This window comes from Lepisosteus oculatus, chromosome 17 (assembly GCF_040954835.1).
Source record: "Lepisosteus oculatus isolate fLepOcu1 chromosome 17, fLepOcu1.hap2, whole genome shotgun sequence".
NCBI lineage: Eukaryota > Metazoa > Chordata > Actinopteri > Semionotiformes > Lepisosteidae > Lepisosteus > Lepisosteus oculatus.
This window is the reverse complement of record NC_090712.1, coordinates 20,659,226-20,675,424: the sequence shown is the minus strand read 5'-3', so window position 1 is coordinate 20,675,424 and position 16,199 is coordinate 20,659,226. Positions and strand designations below refer to the sequence as shown.

Genomic DNA, 16,199 nt, shown 5'->3' with positions numbered 1-16,199 from the left:
TTTGTATTCAAATTCCAACAGAACCATTAATCATAACTCTAAAATATCAACAACATCAATAACAACTCAAATAATTTTCATCTGCCTGGTACTGCAGGAATAATTTCTACATGATTTAATCAATTTGACACTTAAGCTTTGCTTTGGTTTGAGGTCATTGCTTAAATCTCAAATCCTGAGAAGATCTAATTATTGTACAAATGTGATTTATTCTAGAAAACATAAGCTATAGTCAACTGCTGCAAGAAATACCACAAATAATTTTAATCACATTTTTTCAGGTTTAAAGTTTGAAATTCAGCTCTCAACTTGATCCAATTACCAATGATTACATAAACTCCAACTCATCAGCCACTGAAGGTCTGTCAAAAAACGACAGAACTAATGACAACCGACTTGTTCTATTCCTTAAGGATATCATGACTAACACGTACAATAAAAGCATGTCTTGTAATATGCAGAATGCTGAAACTGGAGGAGTCTGTTATATTTCAGATTCCATGGGTCTACCTAAGTACACTAAATAGTAATTAAAAATCATATACTTTTAGGGTTTGAAGGTGATGAATGTTCTGTTGAGGTGAATGAATATATATCAAACCCTTGTGATCCTGGAAGAAGCCTCCGCTGTGAGGATCTCGTGAATGACTTTAAATGGATCTGCCAGGCTGGACATATTGGACAGCTTTGTGAAATTCCCATAAGTCATTGTGTGAAAGGACTGTGTCATTATGGATCAATGTGTGAGGACGTTCCTGGGGGATTCCTGTGCCACTGCTTACCTGGAAAGTGTCTCACACAGGCAGAAATGGACAAAATAAAGAATTTAATTTGGGAAATTAATCTAGTTCATATTTAAATTACATGGAAGCAGTATTGATCTACATTGAATCATTAAGATGTTCAGTAGCAGTGAAGTTTTAACAAATGAGTAATAATTGGATAAGTATTGATGTATAAAGTTTGATAATTTTAATAAAACATAGGCAAACTCACAATATTGATTTCTGGTAAAGGTAGAGGTACACTCCGTGCATTAAAAAATAAAAATAAAAAAGAGTGGTCTGGTGGCTCTGTGGCTTAGGATCTGTGCCTGTTGCTGGAAGATTGCCAGTTCAAATCCTGCACCTGGCAGAGGAATGCTACTCCGTTGGGCCTCTGAGCAAGGCCCTTAACCCCAACTGCTCCAGGGGCACTGTATAAATGGCAGACCCTGTGCTCTGACCCCCAGCTTCTCTCTCCCTGTCTGTGTGTCTCATGGAGAGCAAGCTGGGGTATGTGAAAAGACAAATTCCTAATGCAAGAAATTGTATAGGGCTAATAAAGTGATCTATTTTATAATCAAACTTCTTGGCTAATTTTATTAAGATGGCAGAAACCTCTTGAGGAAGAATTTTATCATGGCTGTGTACTGGCACTGTGCAAAAAAAAGAAAATTACATTATAATATACATTTTTATTAGAAACCCTTTAGTTCGGAATTCTGTTCAAAACGAATCACAAGGCCCGTGGTTAGTTCCATGTGGTGCTCACTTCCTGTTGTATACTTGTTTACTCCCTTAGGGTTCACTGGCGATTTCTGTGAGGTAAACATTGACAACTGTCAGGAGAGGCCTTGTGGAGCGCTGAGTATTTGCAGAGATGCCCTGGATTCTTATGAGTGCTTCTGTGCTCCTGGATTTATAGGTAGGTTAACCAACCAAATTTCTGAGCAAGTTTCCACTGATTTTGATTCTGAAGGACAGATTTGTTTCCCCTGCCCTTTAGTGACTAAGATCATGCCTTTGACATAGCCGAGCTGTGTAAAGCATTTATTTATCAGTGAATATTAAAGCTGTTTTCATTATGCCCTTGGTCTTCCCCGTTGTGACCATGCCCTTTGACATTCATTTGACCAAAGCAGAGAGATCTTCTCGCACATCATTTAGCCACCTAATTTGATTTTCTTGTTGGTTGCACTGGTGAGTCAACGTGTAGCAGATTCTTAATGAAGTGAGCTTTTTCCCTATTTCCAGGCAATAACTGTGAGATTGAAGTAGATGAGTGCCGGAGTGACCCCTGCCAGAATGGTGGCACTTGCTTTGATGAGCTGGATGCCTTTAGCTGTCTGTGCCCTGCAGGAATTGAAGGTAAATAAACAGAAATAACCAAAACTGTTATGTGTCATAAATCAATTATAGAACACCAAAAAATACATTAGTGCTGCAGAAATATCGCATTGTGCCTATTTCTTGGAATGTGGTAACATATTAATCCACGCAGAACAGTTGTGTAATGTTGTTGAAAAATATACATTAGGAACAAGTCCTTAAAAGTTGTCGAATTAGTGTGCATTTTCAAACCGAATTTATTTGTAATGAAGTTAAAATGGATGCAGCTATAGAACATGCTTAGGGTGGTTACATCTTTTGTGCACTTGTAGAACTCTGAGAGAGAATTGAGAAGGTTTTATAACTTTTCCATTACTGTCACAAAACCACATTGATGTTTTACATAGTGTTTTTTTTTCACATTTGAAACTGCTGTTGGGCAGTTCTGACCCATTCTTGGTCTGATGTTTTAAGGTGCGACAAGCCAAATGTAGTCACAAGTAGAATTCCACCAGTCAAATTCAACAACATATCCCCTAAGTGTAGATCTCACCCCCTTGAGCTTTATTTCTATCAATAGCGCAGGCATTTTTAGCACCTGCCTTCAATGCAAAGCGACAATTTCAGTGACAGCATTGCTGCCACATCACAGTCAGACGTTAGCCCTCAATCTGACAAGATAAAACAAAGATAGTTTTTTTTTCATACAGTATATCTGTGCTTACTCTTTTACGTCGCTTATTTTTTTAAGTACACAAATTACTATAAAAAACTTTCACTTTTATTGTTCTCTATTATTGGACTGACACATTAATTGTCCCAGTCTGACTGAAGAGTGCAGAACTTAACCATGTTAAACGATAACCTTCAGGAAATTATTTTTGTACTAGATTTTAGAGCAACACATGCCTCAAGTCATTTTGTTTAGTGAAATAGAGAGAGAGATGCATCTTGGCAGTTTTAATAGACCTGGCCATATTAATATCACAGGGAGTTGACTCATATTTTCTGAATAGGGTTAAATTGAACGTGCCGTAATGTATAATGCCTAGGCTTTTATTTTTGAGAAGCTGAAAAATAAATTGTTAATTGCTTAGATATATTGGAGAGTTATCAGGTTTAAATAGTGGTTTAACATTAACAATTTAGATTAAATAAATATGTGTGCCTTGTGGACATTTGTGTATTTCTAAAACGTACATGTAGTGATGGTCAAAGTCACTCCCTCATTTTTAAATAATCAAGAAAAAGTTTTACTATTGTGTGTTATTTGTTGTCATTGAAAGAAATGATCTTGCATTTAGATGTAGCTAAAGGAATCAGATTCCATGGAGTAGATTTGCACAGGCCAATTTCTACATTGTGTTTGTAATTACCTATGGTAATACCCTTATCTGTTGGTTAATGAATTATTTCCTCTGCAGAGATGTAACCTTTATGACTGTGCCAGTTTTCATTTTTCATTCTGAGAGATTTCACTTACTGGCTTATCAAGAACAGAAGGAAGATCTCCCTTTATGTCATACTGTATGAATTCCATTATATTTCAATGTCATTTTCCTTTTTTTTATTCATACTAGTATAAAGTGATAAAGAAACTGTATCCCTTTATAGAAAAACTATAGAAATCAGCTTAGTGTCAGCCACACTTCGGTCACCATTAACTTTTAGTTCCTACTTCACTAATACCAAAGCATATTCATATTTTACTTTTAGCCTAGATAACTAGGTGAACTGTAGGGCTAATGGTTATGGTGGTCACAGCTGGAAAGCTATTACTTAAATGCATAAAGCACTTTTGTTCAAAATTGGATGACTTGAGAATTTAGATTACATCTCCTCTTCTTTGTTTTCTGGACCACAGGCAGCTCTTGTGAGATCAACACAAATGAGTGTCAATCATTGCCTTGTCTCCATAATGCAACATGTACTGACCTTATCAATGGGTACGAATGCAGTTGCCTACCAGGATTCACTGGTGAGTAGCGTGAAGAAGAGATACTGTTTTTTTGTTTTTTAAACTCCCTTCCAGGTAAATGACTCGACACACATTAGACAGGTATCAGATAATTCCCTTGTTATTCTTTCTCATTCCTCTTTATCTCCTTTTACTCGTTGTACCATTTTGCATTTTTTGAGAAATAGAGCATCGACTTAGTCTCTAAGCAAATCTCTGGAGATAAATTACACAACGTCCCAACTGGCTTGAATACTGCCACCCCAAGGGAAGATTAGTGTGTGCTTCAAAAATCTTCAAGAAGTTGTTGAGGCCCGTGGTGTGGGTAAAACAAATGTTTCTCAGATGTTATTTATGAGGGGTTCTTTTCTAAGTAATTTAATCTCCATTTTTCCCTGTGTTATGGGGAAAAATAATTATAAGCTGCCAACTGCTTGTCTTACTTACCCTTTGTATATTTCTTCCTTTTATTTAAGGTGCACATTGTGAAACTGACATAGACGAGTGCGCTTCTTCTCCCTGCAAGAACGGTGCCACTTGCATTGACCAGCCTGGTAATTACTTCTGCCAATGTGTGGCTCCATTTAAAGGTAATGAACACTGAGGGAGTTGGAAAAGCAAAGTTAATTAACTTCAGAAAGCATTTCTTTCACCTGTCTGAACTCATTCCACTGTTTCAACAACATTACTAGATCTTCATTTTCCAGTATAGCGATGAACGCTGAGCACTAATTGTCAAAATTGCTTCTAATTCGTCTAGCCATCTCACATTACAGGAAGAAAATTAGGCCAGGCCTTAAGGGCATCTTTGTACAGTATGTATGTTTAAGCAAATAATTGTATTTGAAATAAACATTACAAATAAACATAAACATTTTAAATAAAGCCAATATGAATAAGTCATATGAGATGGATCCAATGTACCTTGTTGCAGATTTGCATAAATAATTAAAAAGGTTAAAAAATGTAGCATATCTGATGTGATGGTTGTGTAACTCTATCTAAAACCATTTAATTATAATAATAATAATAATTGCTTACACTTATATAGCGCTTTTTCTGGACACTCCACTCAAAGCGCTTTGCAGATAATGGGGACTCTCCTCCACCACCACCAATGTGCAGCATCCACCTGCATTTAATCCCTCGCTTCTGGTCTCAGTGCTGAAAACCTACCAATTTATAAAACAGCCACGGACCAACTTAATTTTAATAAGTACTTTATTTGGTTTATGCTTTTATCCAAACCAGTTCACATGTGTACCTATTTGAGTGAAGTACTGTAGCTCACTGCAGGGTACAACAGGACTCCACCTACTGTAGGATTTGAACCCACAACCTTCCAGAGCACAGTCCACCGTTTGCTTTAAAAAACAGTCCTTCTCCCATCATGTCTGTAGCAAGAGCCTTCTGGCATATAAATTGCCATCTTTTTTTTTACCATTTTTTATGTTGTATCTCCACACTTCACATCCTTTTTGTCCAGAAATTACTTTTCTGATTGCGCTATGACAGAGTGCTAAGGTTTGGCTCTAGAGCTGTGAACGCCTCTCACTACAGTTGGTGGATTCTGTCCTTCAAAAAAGCCCTTCGATGTTTACCCACAAAGCAGTGTCCAAGTATACAGTATTTTAAAGTGAACAATGTCTAAATGTGTGATATATTTTATGATGTACAGTACATTGTCCATGTCTTTATGTCAGCACCATAATATACTGTATACTGTAACACAAACTCTTACAGTTATTCATATTGTAATAAAAAGCAAATGAATACCAACCCATTTCATGTGAAACTTGAGGACCTCATGCGGTTATTGCCTCGAAAAAATATGCAACAAAATACTGTTTTTAAGAGATTGAAATTTCAATGATATCACTTGATATGGATATCAGTAATATGGTTAACATCACTTTATTGGTCACTTGATATCACTTAGTTGAACAGAATGTACTGTATGCTTATGTGCTAACATAGTCAAATGTATGCATAAACATTTTTATATTGTAGTTATCATTCTTACTAATTTCATGATCAGAAATACAAATGTATTGACCATAATGTAGAAATAACAGTTTTGAGACTGCTGTTCTGATTCTTTGGGTGGCACTGTACATGCATTTTTTGACATTGTTTCTGCTTTTCTTTTTTCTTTCTCCAGAAATTATCAGAGGTATGAGGTGTTTCTGTGCATGCTTTTGATATGACCTTCTTTGCAGTCCATGCACGCATTTTAAAAATGGATCTTTTTTATTTCTGCATGTTAATTGATTGTTTTATTTTATATTGTTTGGCTGAAAGCCCTTTGCCTGTAGTGATTTTGGAACCGTGTATTTATTACAAAACTGTGTGTGTTCCTCACTTTTGAATTTATTAGATTTATCACTTTTTTAAATAGATGGGACTTTTGACTGTAGCCCTTAGAGCCCAAAATACATTTTTGTGGTTACCAGTTTGAAAATGGCTACATTTTCAAAGCATTGAAATCGTCAAATACATTGCCCACATAATATAATTTGTAACATGATTTTATTTTCTACAATAAATTTATATTATATTAAAATTACCTACCATTGGTCCAAGTTTGCTGTGTCACACTGAAGGGTCTTAGTAATGGTAAGGCAGCTGTCCTTTGCTGCCACCTTTGAATTTATTTGCACAAATAGGCAAAACTCTTTTTTAAAGACAATTCCATATGTCAGGAAGCACTGTGGTTAGATAAGAACTAATTACTGTAATATTCGTACCCTTTGCTCATTGCAGTTATTTGCTCTTTCAAAGGCTAACCTGTAAGGGTATTTATTTTAATTTCTAACTCTTAAAAGGAAAAACTACTTGATCTAAACCCATCCAAGATAAATGTGTTTCTTTTTAAGATATATACAGTATATATACTGTATAGTGTATACATACACCTATTTCACTAATCTTATTTAACTGTGCCTTGCTGAGCCCTGATAATGGAAAAACATGTGTCTGATGCAAACGCAGATTATCTAGGCAGTTTTGTTTTGTAGTCTTGTGAGGCTGTGCTACTTTTCACTTTCATCTAAGTGATCTTCATCTATACAGTACATGTATGTTAAGAGAATATTGCTTAAAATCAATAAAATGACAAAAATTCTAGAGACTTTTTTTAATATGAGGTAGAATATCAGATTTTTGGGTAGCTTCTGCTGTGTGTTTTAAATAGAAACAAGAGTAAAGTTTAAACTCTACTATTTAATTATTTGAAAGCAAAAGACTGAGTTTTTTTCCTAATGAAGTTACGCACCTGAGCCCATCATTGGGATGTCAGTACATCATGGTGCTTTCTCCTCCAATTGCACATGTCACTTCTGACAAATTAAGTGAGAGATTCTGCCTGCCTTATTTGTGTTCAGATATAAGCAGCCCACTTTCAGCCCCAGAGCCCTCAGCTACAATGGATTCTGGTTGATGATTGTGTTTTCAGACAAATACACAGAGAACCCAAGTCCCAGAAATATACTGTACTGGAAGTTACTAGTAACCACTGCATGAAAATAAATGAACAAAAAATACTGTAAATATTTATCTGTAGAGAATTTATCTGTCAAGTGTTTATAGTATCAGCATGTTTAATTTAATAATAAACATTTAAAGCATGTGTTTGTTGTAGTTATATACTGTACTGTATATACATGTCTAAACTGCAGAAGTGTTTTTGGTGCATGGTTCTCTTTTTTCTTGATTTGTTTTTTGTAACTTTTTTATATTTCAAAACCTGCAGTTTTTAAGATGTCTGTTCAGATTTAAAAATTAATTTTTACGTGTGGTCTTTGGAAAAGAAACCCTGGATCTTAAAGCTAAATTAAAGAAAGTTCAGTGTAACTGCTCTGACACCACTGTGGAATGGCTGCAAGGTAACAGATTCAGACACAGGTTCATTAACTCTCTCCTTGACAGCCTCACCTGTTTCTCCTTCCAGGCCAGAACTGTGAATTCAGGCCTTGTGAGGCCAATAATCCTTGTGAGAACGGGGCTGACTGTGTGGAGGAGATGGAGCTGGACACATTCCCCCTCGGATTCCGCTGTCAGTGTGTGACAGGCTTTACTGGGCCACGCTGCGAGATCAATGTCAATGAGTGCAGCTCCAACCCCTGCCTCAATGGATACTGCTATGATGGTAAGTTCAGCCTGGCTGGTCAGTTTAATGTGGAGCTTTCCTAGCTCTGAAACCAATTTAAAGACTCTGGAGAGAGCACTTGATAATTTACTCAAATTTAGCCTGTCTTGCTTGGCTCCTGAAACTATGCCAAGAGTCGTTTTGCCAAAACCACTTTGCTTATGGCGTGACAGTTTATTTTTGTATGGGTCACTACTGCAGCTAATGAGGAATTTGATGATGTTAGAACTATTTCTTCTGATGTGAAAATGCAGAGGACATTACCAGTAGAGTATACTTGATGAGTTTCATCTTCCAAGTGCAAACGAAATTGATCAATTAAGCATCAGTGGTGAGTTGTAATTTGAATAATGAATGATAAATGACAGAATTAATATATTCAAAGACAAACCAGAATGTTGTTTTTCTTCCATCAGCAATCAAATAAGATATTTTGTATCCATCACTCCTCAAAGAAAAATTGCAGATTACTGATAAAGTGCCTCATCTACAAAAAAGATAAATTGCTGCCAGTAACATTTTGTTAGACCTTATTTAGTGTTCATAAAAATAATGAGTGAAGTATATGTAATACTAGAAGTATTAGTAACAGGTTTCAAGCTATTTCCAAGTGCAGTAGCAGGCATAGCATAAAACACAGCAGCTGCAATTTTGAAAGAAAAAAGAGCATCAAGCTGTAGAAACTGAGAAACTTAGAGTAAGACTAAAATACACAGCTTAGGTGAGTTGTTTTGGAAAATGTTGATAGTCGTATAGTTTTCTAAGGATTTGGGTAGTGGGATTCATGGATGTTGTTCTGCAAAAATGAAGGTTTTATCATCCCTTGTATACAGCCTGGTCTGAGTAAGCAGAACTAAGGTTAAGAACTGGACTATACTCCTGCATTAAATCCCAAATCGTAATCCTGACCCAGACGGTTTAGTGTCTTATAGATGGGCAGGGGAATATTGAAGTTAATTCAACTTTACACCTGGATTTAGTGCAACGTACCCAGGATAGGAGTTAATTGCTGTTGCAGTGTTCTAGTTCTCTGAATATTAGTGTATTTTAATGTATAAATACAGTTGATAATTAAATTTAATAACTTCCTGGAAATTACAACCTTCTCTAAATAGACAAATACAAACCTTTATCTAAATAGACTTTTAATTCTACTTCCCATATACATTTACATTTACACTTCTCATATACATGAAAATTACATTTTGCTGGTGAGCCCTGATAAGGGCAAAACAGCTGTCTGTGGCAGCTGACATTGACTTTATTAAGATCCAAGGGTATTTATATACTCATAATTTATTTAGATTCTTATGCTTTAAAATTTGTGAAAAGTGTCAGAACTAATTAACATTCTCTTTATATATATAATAAGAGGCAATAAATCACAATATGGTAATCTGTACACACTTACATTCGGAACACTTCTCAAAACTTTGGAAGCACAGTGTACAAGGATGACTATGGGAGAGTAAGACTGTTTATTCATCTTCACTGTAATGCCTAGGACAACTAATATTTTTGCATCATGAACTTTAAGTGTCTCCTCCTTTCTAATATACTACAGATATTGTATTGCAAGACAGCCCAATATATTTTCTATTACTCTGAAAGCTGTACAGCTGGGCAGAATGTATGTGTCACTTGGTATTTTATATTATCATGAGGTACTATGTAATTACTTATCATATAATTTAAACAGTTCATATATTTACTTACGCCCTCTCCATTTGCACAGCATTCCTGGTATAAGGAAGACAAATCTGGCAGCCATGAAAAATATGATGACGTCATCATCAATGATGCTACACATTTTAAAGAGGAGATGTTTACCAATTCAGTGGTGCAAAGATATCTTGAATCTACAAATCATTCTCTCCTTCAGGCTTTCATTGCATGGTGGCTGCAGTCTTTTGAACACTCCAGGATGTAGGATGATAAAGATAGAAGTATGAACGTGTTTTGAAAAGGCTTTTATCTAGTATTTTTTAAGACTTATAAAGGCTAACAGTGACTCTTTAGTATCACAGCCCCAGATTAGAAATATTTTTTTAATTTCATTTTGCATGTTTTCAAAATAAATTTCTGAACAGATTTATTGCTCGAAAGATCAGAAGTCATGTGAGGCATTGATCTGTGCATAAGAGATCTGTACTTTGTTTTTTCTGATGAGCTGCTCCATGGCAAAAGAATGTTTGTTAAACTGGCAAAGTCTACTGTATCTCACCCCTGTCCTATTGATTCTGTATTTGTAAAAATGTGGTAAAATGATTATGTTCTTACCTTGCAGAGGGTTTGGCTATTGCTTGCTGGAAAGCAGTCTCTCTTATTTTTTTAGTTATAGTGAACCACAGAGTGAGGTGGGGGTGTTTGTCATGACCGAGGTAATCTATGTCAGCTAATGGAGCTCAATATTTACGTGTATTTGTTCCGGGATTATTTAGTATGCATGAATGAATATGGATATTCCTGTTTTCTGATTGATAAATTAGGTTAATATACAATGTAGATGCATTGCTGTGGATCTATAGCCCTGCTAGTATTAACCACCTGGGGGATTCAGAGATTTAACCCCACAGCTTTGGTTCATTGGGGGATTCATTTCTGAGGAGTGATATATTGTTGTAAAAAATGTCTCAGTAATCCCCTTGCGAGGAAAACGTTTAAAGGTTAAGCCAATATGACTTTTCTGGCATCTTTTGCTCATTTTTCTTGGAAGGTTAAGCCTATTTTTTTCTAAAAACAATATTGATTTTGTTTGTTTTTTTCTTCTATGAAAAATAGGTTAAGCTGTGGTTTTCTCAGTTGTCCACCATAAAGGTGGTTGGTGTTTAAGTACATGCCTGTCCAGTGTCTTCAACAGTTGCACAGTTAAGACCTGGAGGTTCTCAATGATTCTTACCAGGCTGAGAGTATAGTTTTCTAAGGATTTCGGTAGTGGGATTCATGGATCTTGTTCTGCAAAAACGAAGGTTTTATCATCCCTTGTATACAGACATCACATTAATGCTGGTGTTGACGTAAGAATACGAAGATGAAGCACAAGTCTTAAAATGTTTCCAAGATATCTCAGGCAAGTGATATTTTCATCAACAACAAGTTAGCTATGTCATAATAATGCCCTTAATGTGGACCATATCATTCTGTTACTGCCACTAAAAATGTTCTTCCCTTACAAACGTCCTGAGAAAAATGTTCCCAGTTTTGCATGCATATTCATACCCCACTATTGTGAAATCAAACTTAGAACTAGGATTTGTCAGAAACCATCACCTTTTTCTCAAATTGCATTTGTTCAGCCCAAAGGCACTGAATCATGACATTAATCATTTAACAATGCAGGGGCATGTGCGCTGAATAGAACAAGCTCTGAGTCATTTAATGGTTGTTATGTGCTTTATGGGTTTTCCATGATGACCAATTGTGTAGTAATTACGTTAGCAAGCTGCTGCTCTACTGAAGAGATCCCTGTGTTAATACCTCTTGTATCATGACACATAGTGGACTGGGTCTACATTGTAGATTGGGTAGCAGTGCTGTAATCTATTGATGGTGGGAGGATAGATCCTAATACTACAGAAATTCACATTGTGACACACTGTATGTCAATATAAACACCTGAAACATATACATAAATTACTTTAAGCTCAGTGTTTCCTATTTTATACCTATAGTTTGCTTTTGATACACTCTGCACTTGTTTGCACTAAACATCATCTACCAGATGTTTGCCCTAGATAAATTATCTGATCTAAATCCTATATAATCTATATATCATCCTATGTAATCTATATATCATTCCTAGTATAAGGAAGACAAATCTGGCAGCCATGAAAAATATGATGACGTCATCATCAATGATGCTACACATTTTAAAGAGGAGATGTTTACCAATTCAGTGGTGCAAAGATGTGAGCCTGGCCAGTACCTGAATGGTAGACCACCTGGGAAAGATAAGGTTCCTGTTCGAAGAGTTGTTAGTGGGACCAGCAGTGGGTGCTCACCCCGTGGTCTGTGGGTGTCCTAATGCCCCTGTATAGCGATTGCAACATAATGCTTTAAAAACGTGCCATTCTTCTGATGAAACATAAAACCGAGTCCTGATTCTCCATGATCATTATAGATCCCAAGGCATTTCTCGAAAGGAATAGGGGTGTTACCCCAGTGTCCTGGCCAATTTTCCTCTGAACTTTACCAATCATGGCCTCCTAATAATCACCACCTTTGAATTGACTTCATTCCTCTGTTGTTCTCCCACTGATAGCTGATGGTACAAGGTGAGTGTACTGGCACACCTGACATTGCAACATCCAGGTGGGTCCTGATGGAGGTGGAGGGGAGTCCCCATTACCTATCAAAGGCTTTGTGGAGTGTCCAGAAAAGCACTACACAAGTGTGTTATAAATTATTTTGAATTTACTTTGTGGCTTCTACAGTGTTTTGCTAATCCTCATAAAATTCTACCATGTGCAAAAGTGACTAGTCTACTCTCTAGACCAGAATCTAGATTGATATAATTCAATATGAGAAGCGGTCCTAATATAATTTCTTGTGGTAGTCCACTGATTACAGTAACCTAATGGGAGTATTCACACCTTACTTTTACTGTTTCATGTCCATCGATCAGTTCTTTCTATGAACGTGCATTTACTTGTGTGTTTGCTACCTGTAGTTCAAGAATAAATCTTTTATAACAAATCTTGTACTGTATATGGAGTTTAGCAGACAAAAAATTATCTGCATCATATATTTGTACATTTGCATTGTATTAAAAGATACAATACAGAGAAAATGAAAATATGTTTATTGTTTCAACTTCATATTCAAACCTGTCTCAGGGGGCAGATAAGCAACAATCCTGCAAATCTGGTTTAAAAAATTGGAAGAGACAGCCTTTAGCCTACAGCTGGTTTCCCTTCTCTATATGGATAATGACTGCTATGTGGTATCCTCAGTGGCCAGCACTGCTATTTGCTTCATACCATGAGAATCATGAGACACTCAAATAGGGAATTAGAGAAAAGAACAGGTTGATTTGGATATTACATCAAAATGTTTGAAAAGCTGGTTTTCCTTATTAGTTGGTGGACTTTTCTTTCTTAGGTAGCTTGACTTCTATGCCTCTGGGGCCAAGTTATACCCCTCAGGGTTCATTCAGTGTGGCTGTACAGCTTGTGCTGAAGAGAAACCGGTGACTGTGCGCAGCTCCAGGAGTCAGAGAAAGCTATGCATCTCCAGGCGGATGAAAAATGCTGCTGCCACCAAGGACCCAAAGCATTTAATGAGAGTAATAGCAGCTACATGTACAGAGACAGAGTGACAGCATAGATTACGTGGTAAATCTTAGGGATAATGAAGAATCCTGGGACCCATGTGAGGGTTGTAATAAATTCACTCCTGTAAGAACCGCAATTACTGCTGTCACTGGCCTGTGTATTGCTACCGTGTTCCAAAGATGCATCTCTCTTTACATCATTAATGATAAAAGGGAGGAGAGACTGATTATTAGCCCTTGGAGATTTTGATGAAGTGTTAAGACAGAAAGGAAATTGGCACATTTATTACAATTAAAAAAGGGTATCCTCTATGATCAGAATTTCATTGCACTTCTTTATTTATATACAGTACTGTATCTCACTGCAGTATATGGACATATGCATTGTTCCAACGTATATATTAAATATATGCAGTATACTGTATACACACAAACACAGAGAAATGTTCAGTAAGAATTTTACTAATGTAATAACTAACTCTACATGACTGACTCTGTCTAATACATCATATTATCTCCATAGGCTAGTGTATCATCTGTATCTACATCTCTGCATGCTATCAGAATATATTTACTGAATATTGACATTCTGTAAACATCTTTATAAAGTTATGCAAAATCAATTTTTTGGTATTTTAGAAAAGTAGCAAAAGACAGTCTGTTTATAAAAACATATGGATTAAAGGATATTTGAGAGATTTGAGAGATTTAGTGGTGCATTTCAAAAGAGCAAATCTAAGAAAAACAATAATATTGTTACAAAGTAAGGCGTTAACTTTTGACAGAAATGAACAATATCCTGTCAGGTACTGTAACTACACACTCCTACAGTAGGTGTAGATGTGTCACAGATGAGTTATACACAAACGTACAGTGCGATTCACTTAGTAATCTACTGAGCTACAGTATAATGTACAGCAGTGAACAATCCATAAAAAAAATTTATGATATACTGTATCTTGTCATTTCCTTAGATCAGTGCAGTAAAGTACAGTGAAGGAATTATAAAACCATAGAAAACCATAGCAAAAGTGAAACAATTAAAGTAATAGTGCCATCAAACCATGATACTATGTATATTTCCAATATTTGACTATCATAAGAGATTCCTTTTGAAAAGATACTTTAAAGATACTTTTTTAAAACCATGTTTTTACAAGAAAGACATTGCATGGAAGAAGATTTGGTGAGAATGCATCCTGTTATATGCAGTATAAATGGAATGGTTTGGTTTGGTTGTAACAATTTTAATCTCACAGCAGCTAAGTAATGTAATTCTTTGCATTTCTAGTTGTAGGTGGGTTTTACTGCCTCTGTAACCCAGGGTTTGCTGGAGTGAGGTGTGAGCAGGACATCGATGACTGTGTTAACCATGTGTGTGAAAACAATTCAACATGCTTGGATCTCCATTTGGTAAGACTCTTGCTCTTCACTGAAAAAATCTACGTACATGCTTTCCTGCCATAGATATATGTTTTTTTTGCACAAAATAAGCACAATGTTTTAGTACATTCCTATGTTGTTTTCATGCTTTTTCCAATCTTTTTTTCAGATACATTTTACTCACAGTTGTTAATGAAAGGGATGTCACATTCTAACTATTGTTATAAGCTGTCAAGCAGTTTGCATGACTAAAGCCAAGTTTTTCTGCCTCCCCCTGATTTATGTTCTTCTCTTTTTATTTCAACACCCTCCTTGATCCTTTATCTTGTTTTCACTATCCTTCTTTATCATATTTTTCTTTTTGTCCTTCATTTCTACTATTTAAGTATCTGCCCGTCTTTCTCCTCCTCCTGGCAAATCTCTTCTTTCATTTTTTCCTCCAATAACTTCATCTGCTCTGGAATTTATTGCCAAAGCATCCGGCTGGTTCTAAAGTATAAATGAATTGTTCTGGCCAAACATTTAACCCACAACTAAACAGTGGAAGATAATTTATATTAAGGACATTGTACCAGATCTTTTTATTTTTATTTTTAATTCTCAACAGTCTTAAAGGCATAAGAAAGGAAGCTTAATAGTCATGCCCTTTTGGTCAGAGATAACTAATTAATCCCAAAAACAATCCCATGCACTTTTTAAAACATCTGAAAATGTTGGCTTAATTTAGCACCCTAAATTTTCAGAGAAAAGTATTTTGTAATTTAAAGAGCAGTTTATGTGGCATATAGCCCATATACCGTATGCCACTAGAAATAGGAGATAGAAGAAAGATGATTCCACATCAACTTGTGTCTTCAGAGTTTAGAAAGCTCAACTGCATTTCTTAATCAAAAAGATTTTCAGAACTAATAAACTTCATGGCCCCTTGAAAACACTGAATGATCTCCACTAATGAAACATATGATTGAGTAAAACTTTTGAAGTCTTCACAGAATTATAAATGTACATATTTAAATATAAAGTATATTTAGTATCTGTAACTCACAATTGCTTTGATGCAGAATGCATAATTTAAATAAACAATGCAGTTTTTTCATCTGTTAAATTGTAAAGCATAATATAACCACAAAAATTCAAATCAGACACTTGAATAAGTGTGACCTTTACATAGATGAAATTCTAGTTAGTGCACTAATCACCTCTTTTACCCAATATTATAAATATTTAATCAGGTATTAATTATTTAATGCATAATAAAAGTAAACAAATGAATCTACAAAGGCATTTATCATGTTGATTGATATTGACACCAATATTTAATAAAAAAATAATATTGTATGTACTTAACAA

The 16,199-nt window shown here is 35.6% G+C and overlaps 1 protein-coding gene across 1 annotated transcript in view; it reads left to right on the top strand.

Annotated features, from left to right (window-relative positions):
• eys (eyes shut homolog) overlaps positions 1 to 16,199 on the top strand; it is a 352,522-nt gene that overhangs the window by 99,044 nt on the left and 237,279 nt on the right. Inside the window, exons 17-22 of the mRNA XM_069179989.1 lie at positions 1,564 to 1,686; positions 2,016 to 2,129; positions 3,955 to 4,068; positions 4,524 to 4,637; positions 7,997 to 8,194; positions 14,758 to 14,879. Of these exons, the coding sequence (XP_069036090.1) occupies positions 1,564 to 1,686; positions 2,016 to 2,129; positions 3,955 to 4,068; positions 4,524 to 4,637; positions 7,997 to 8,194; positions 14,758 to 14,879 (785 nt within the window). The remainder of the gene's footprint in view (positions 1 to 1,563; positions 1,687 to 2,015; positions 2,130 to 3,954; positions 4,069 to 4,523; positions 4,638 to 7,996; positions 8,195 to 14,757; positions 14,880 to 16,199) is intronic.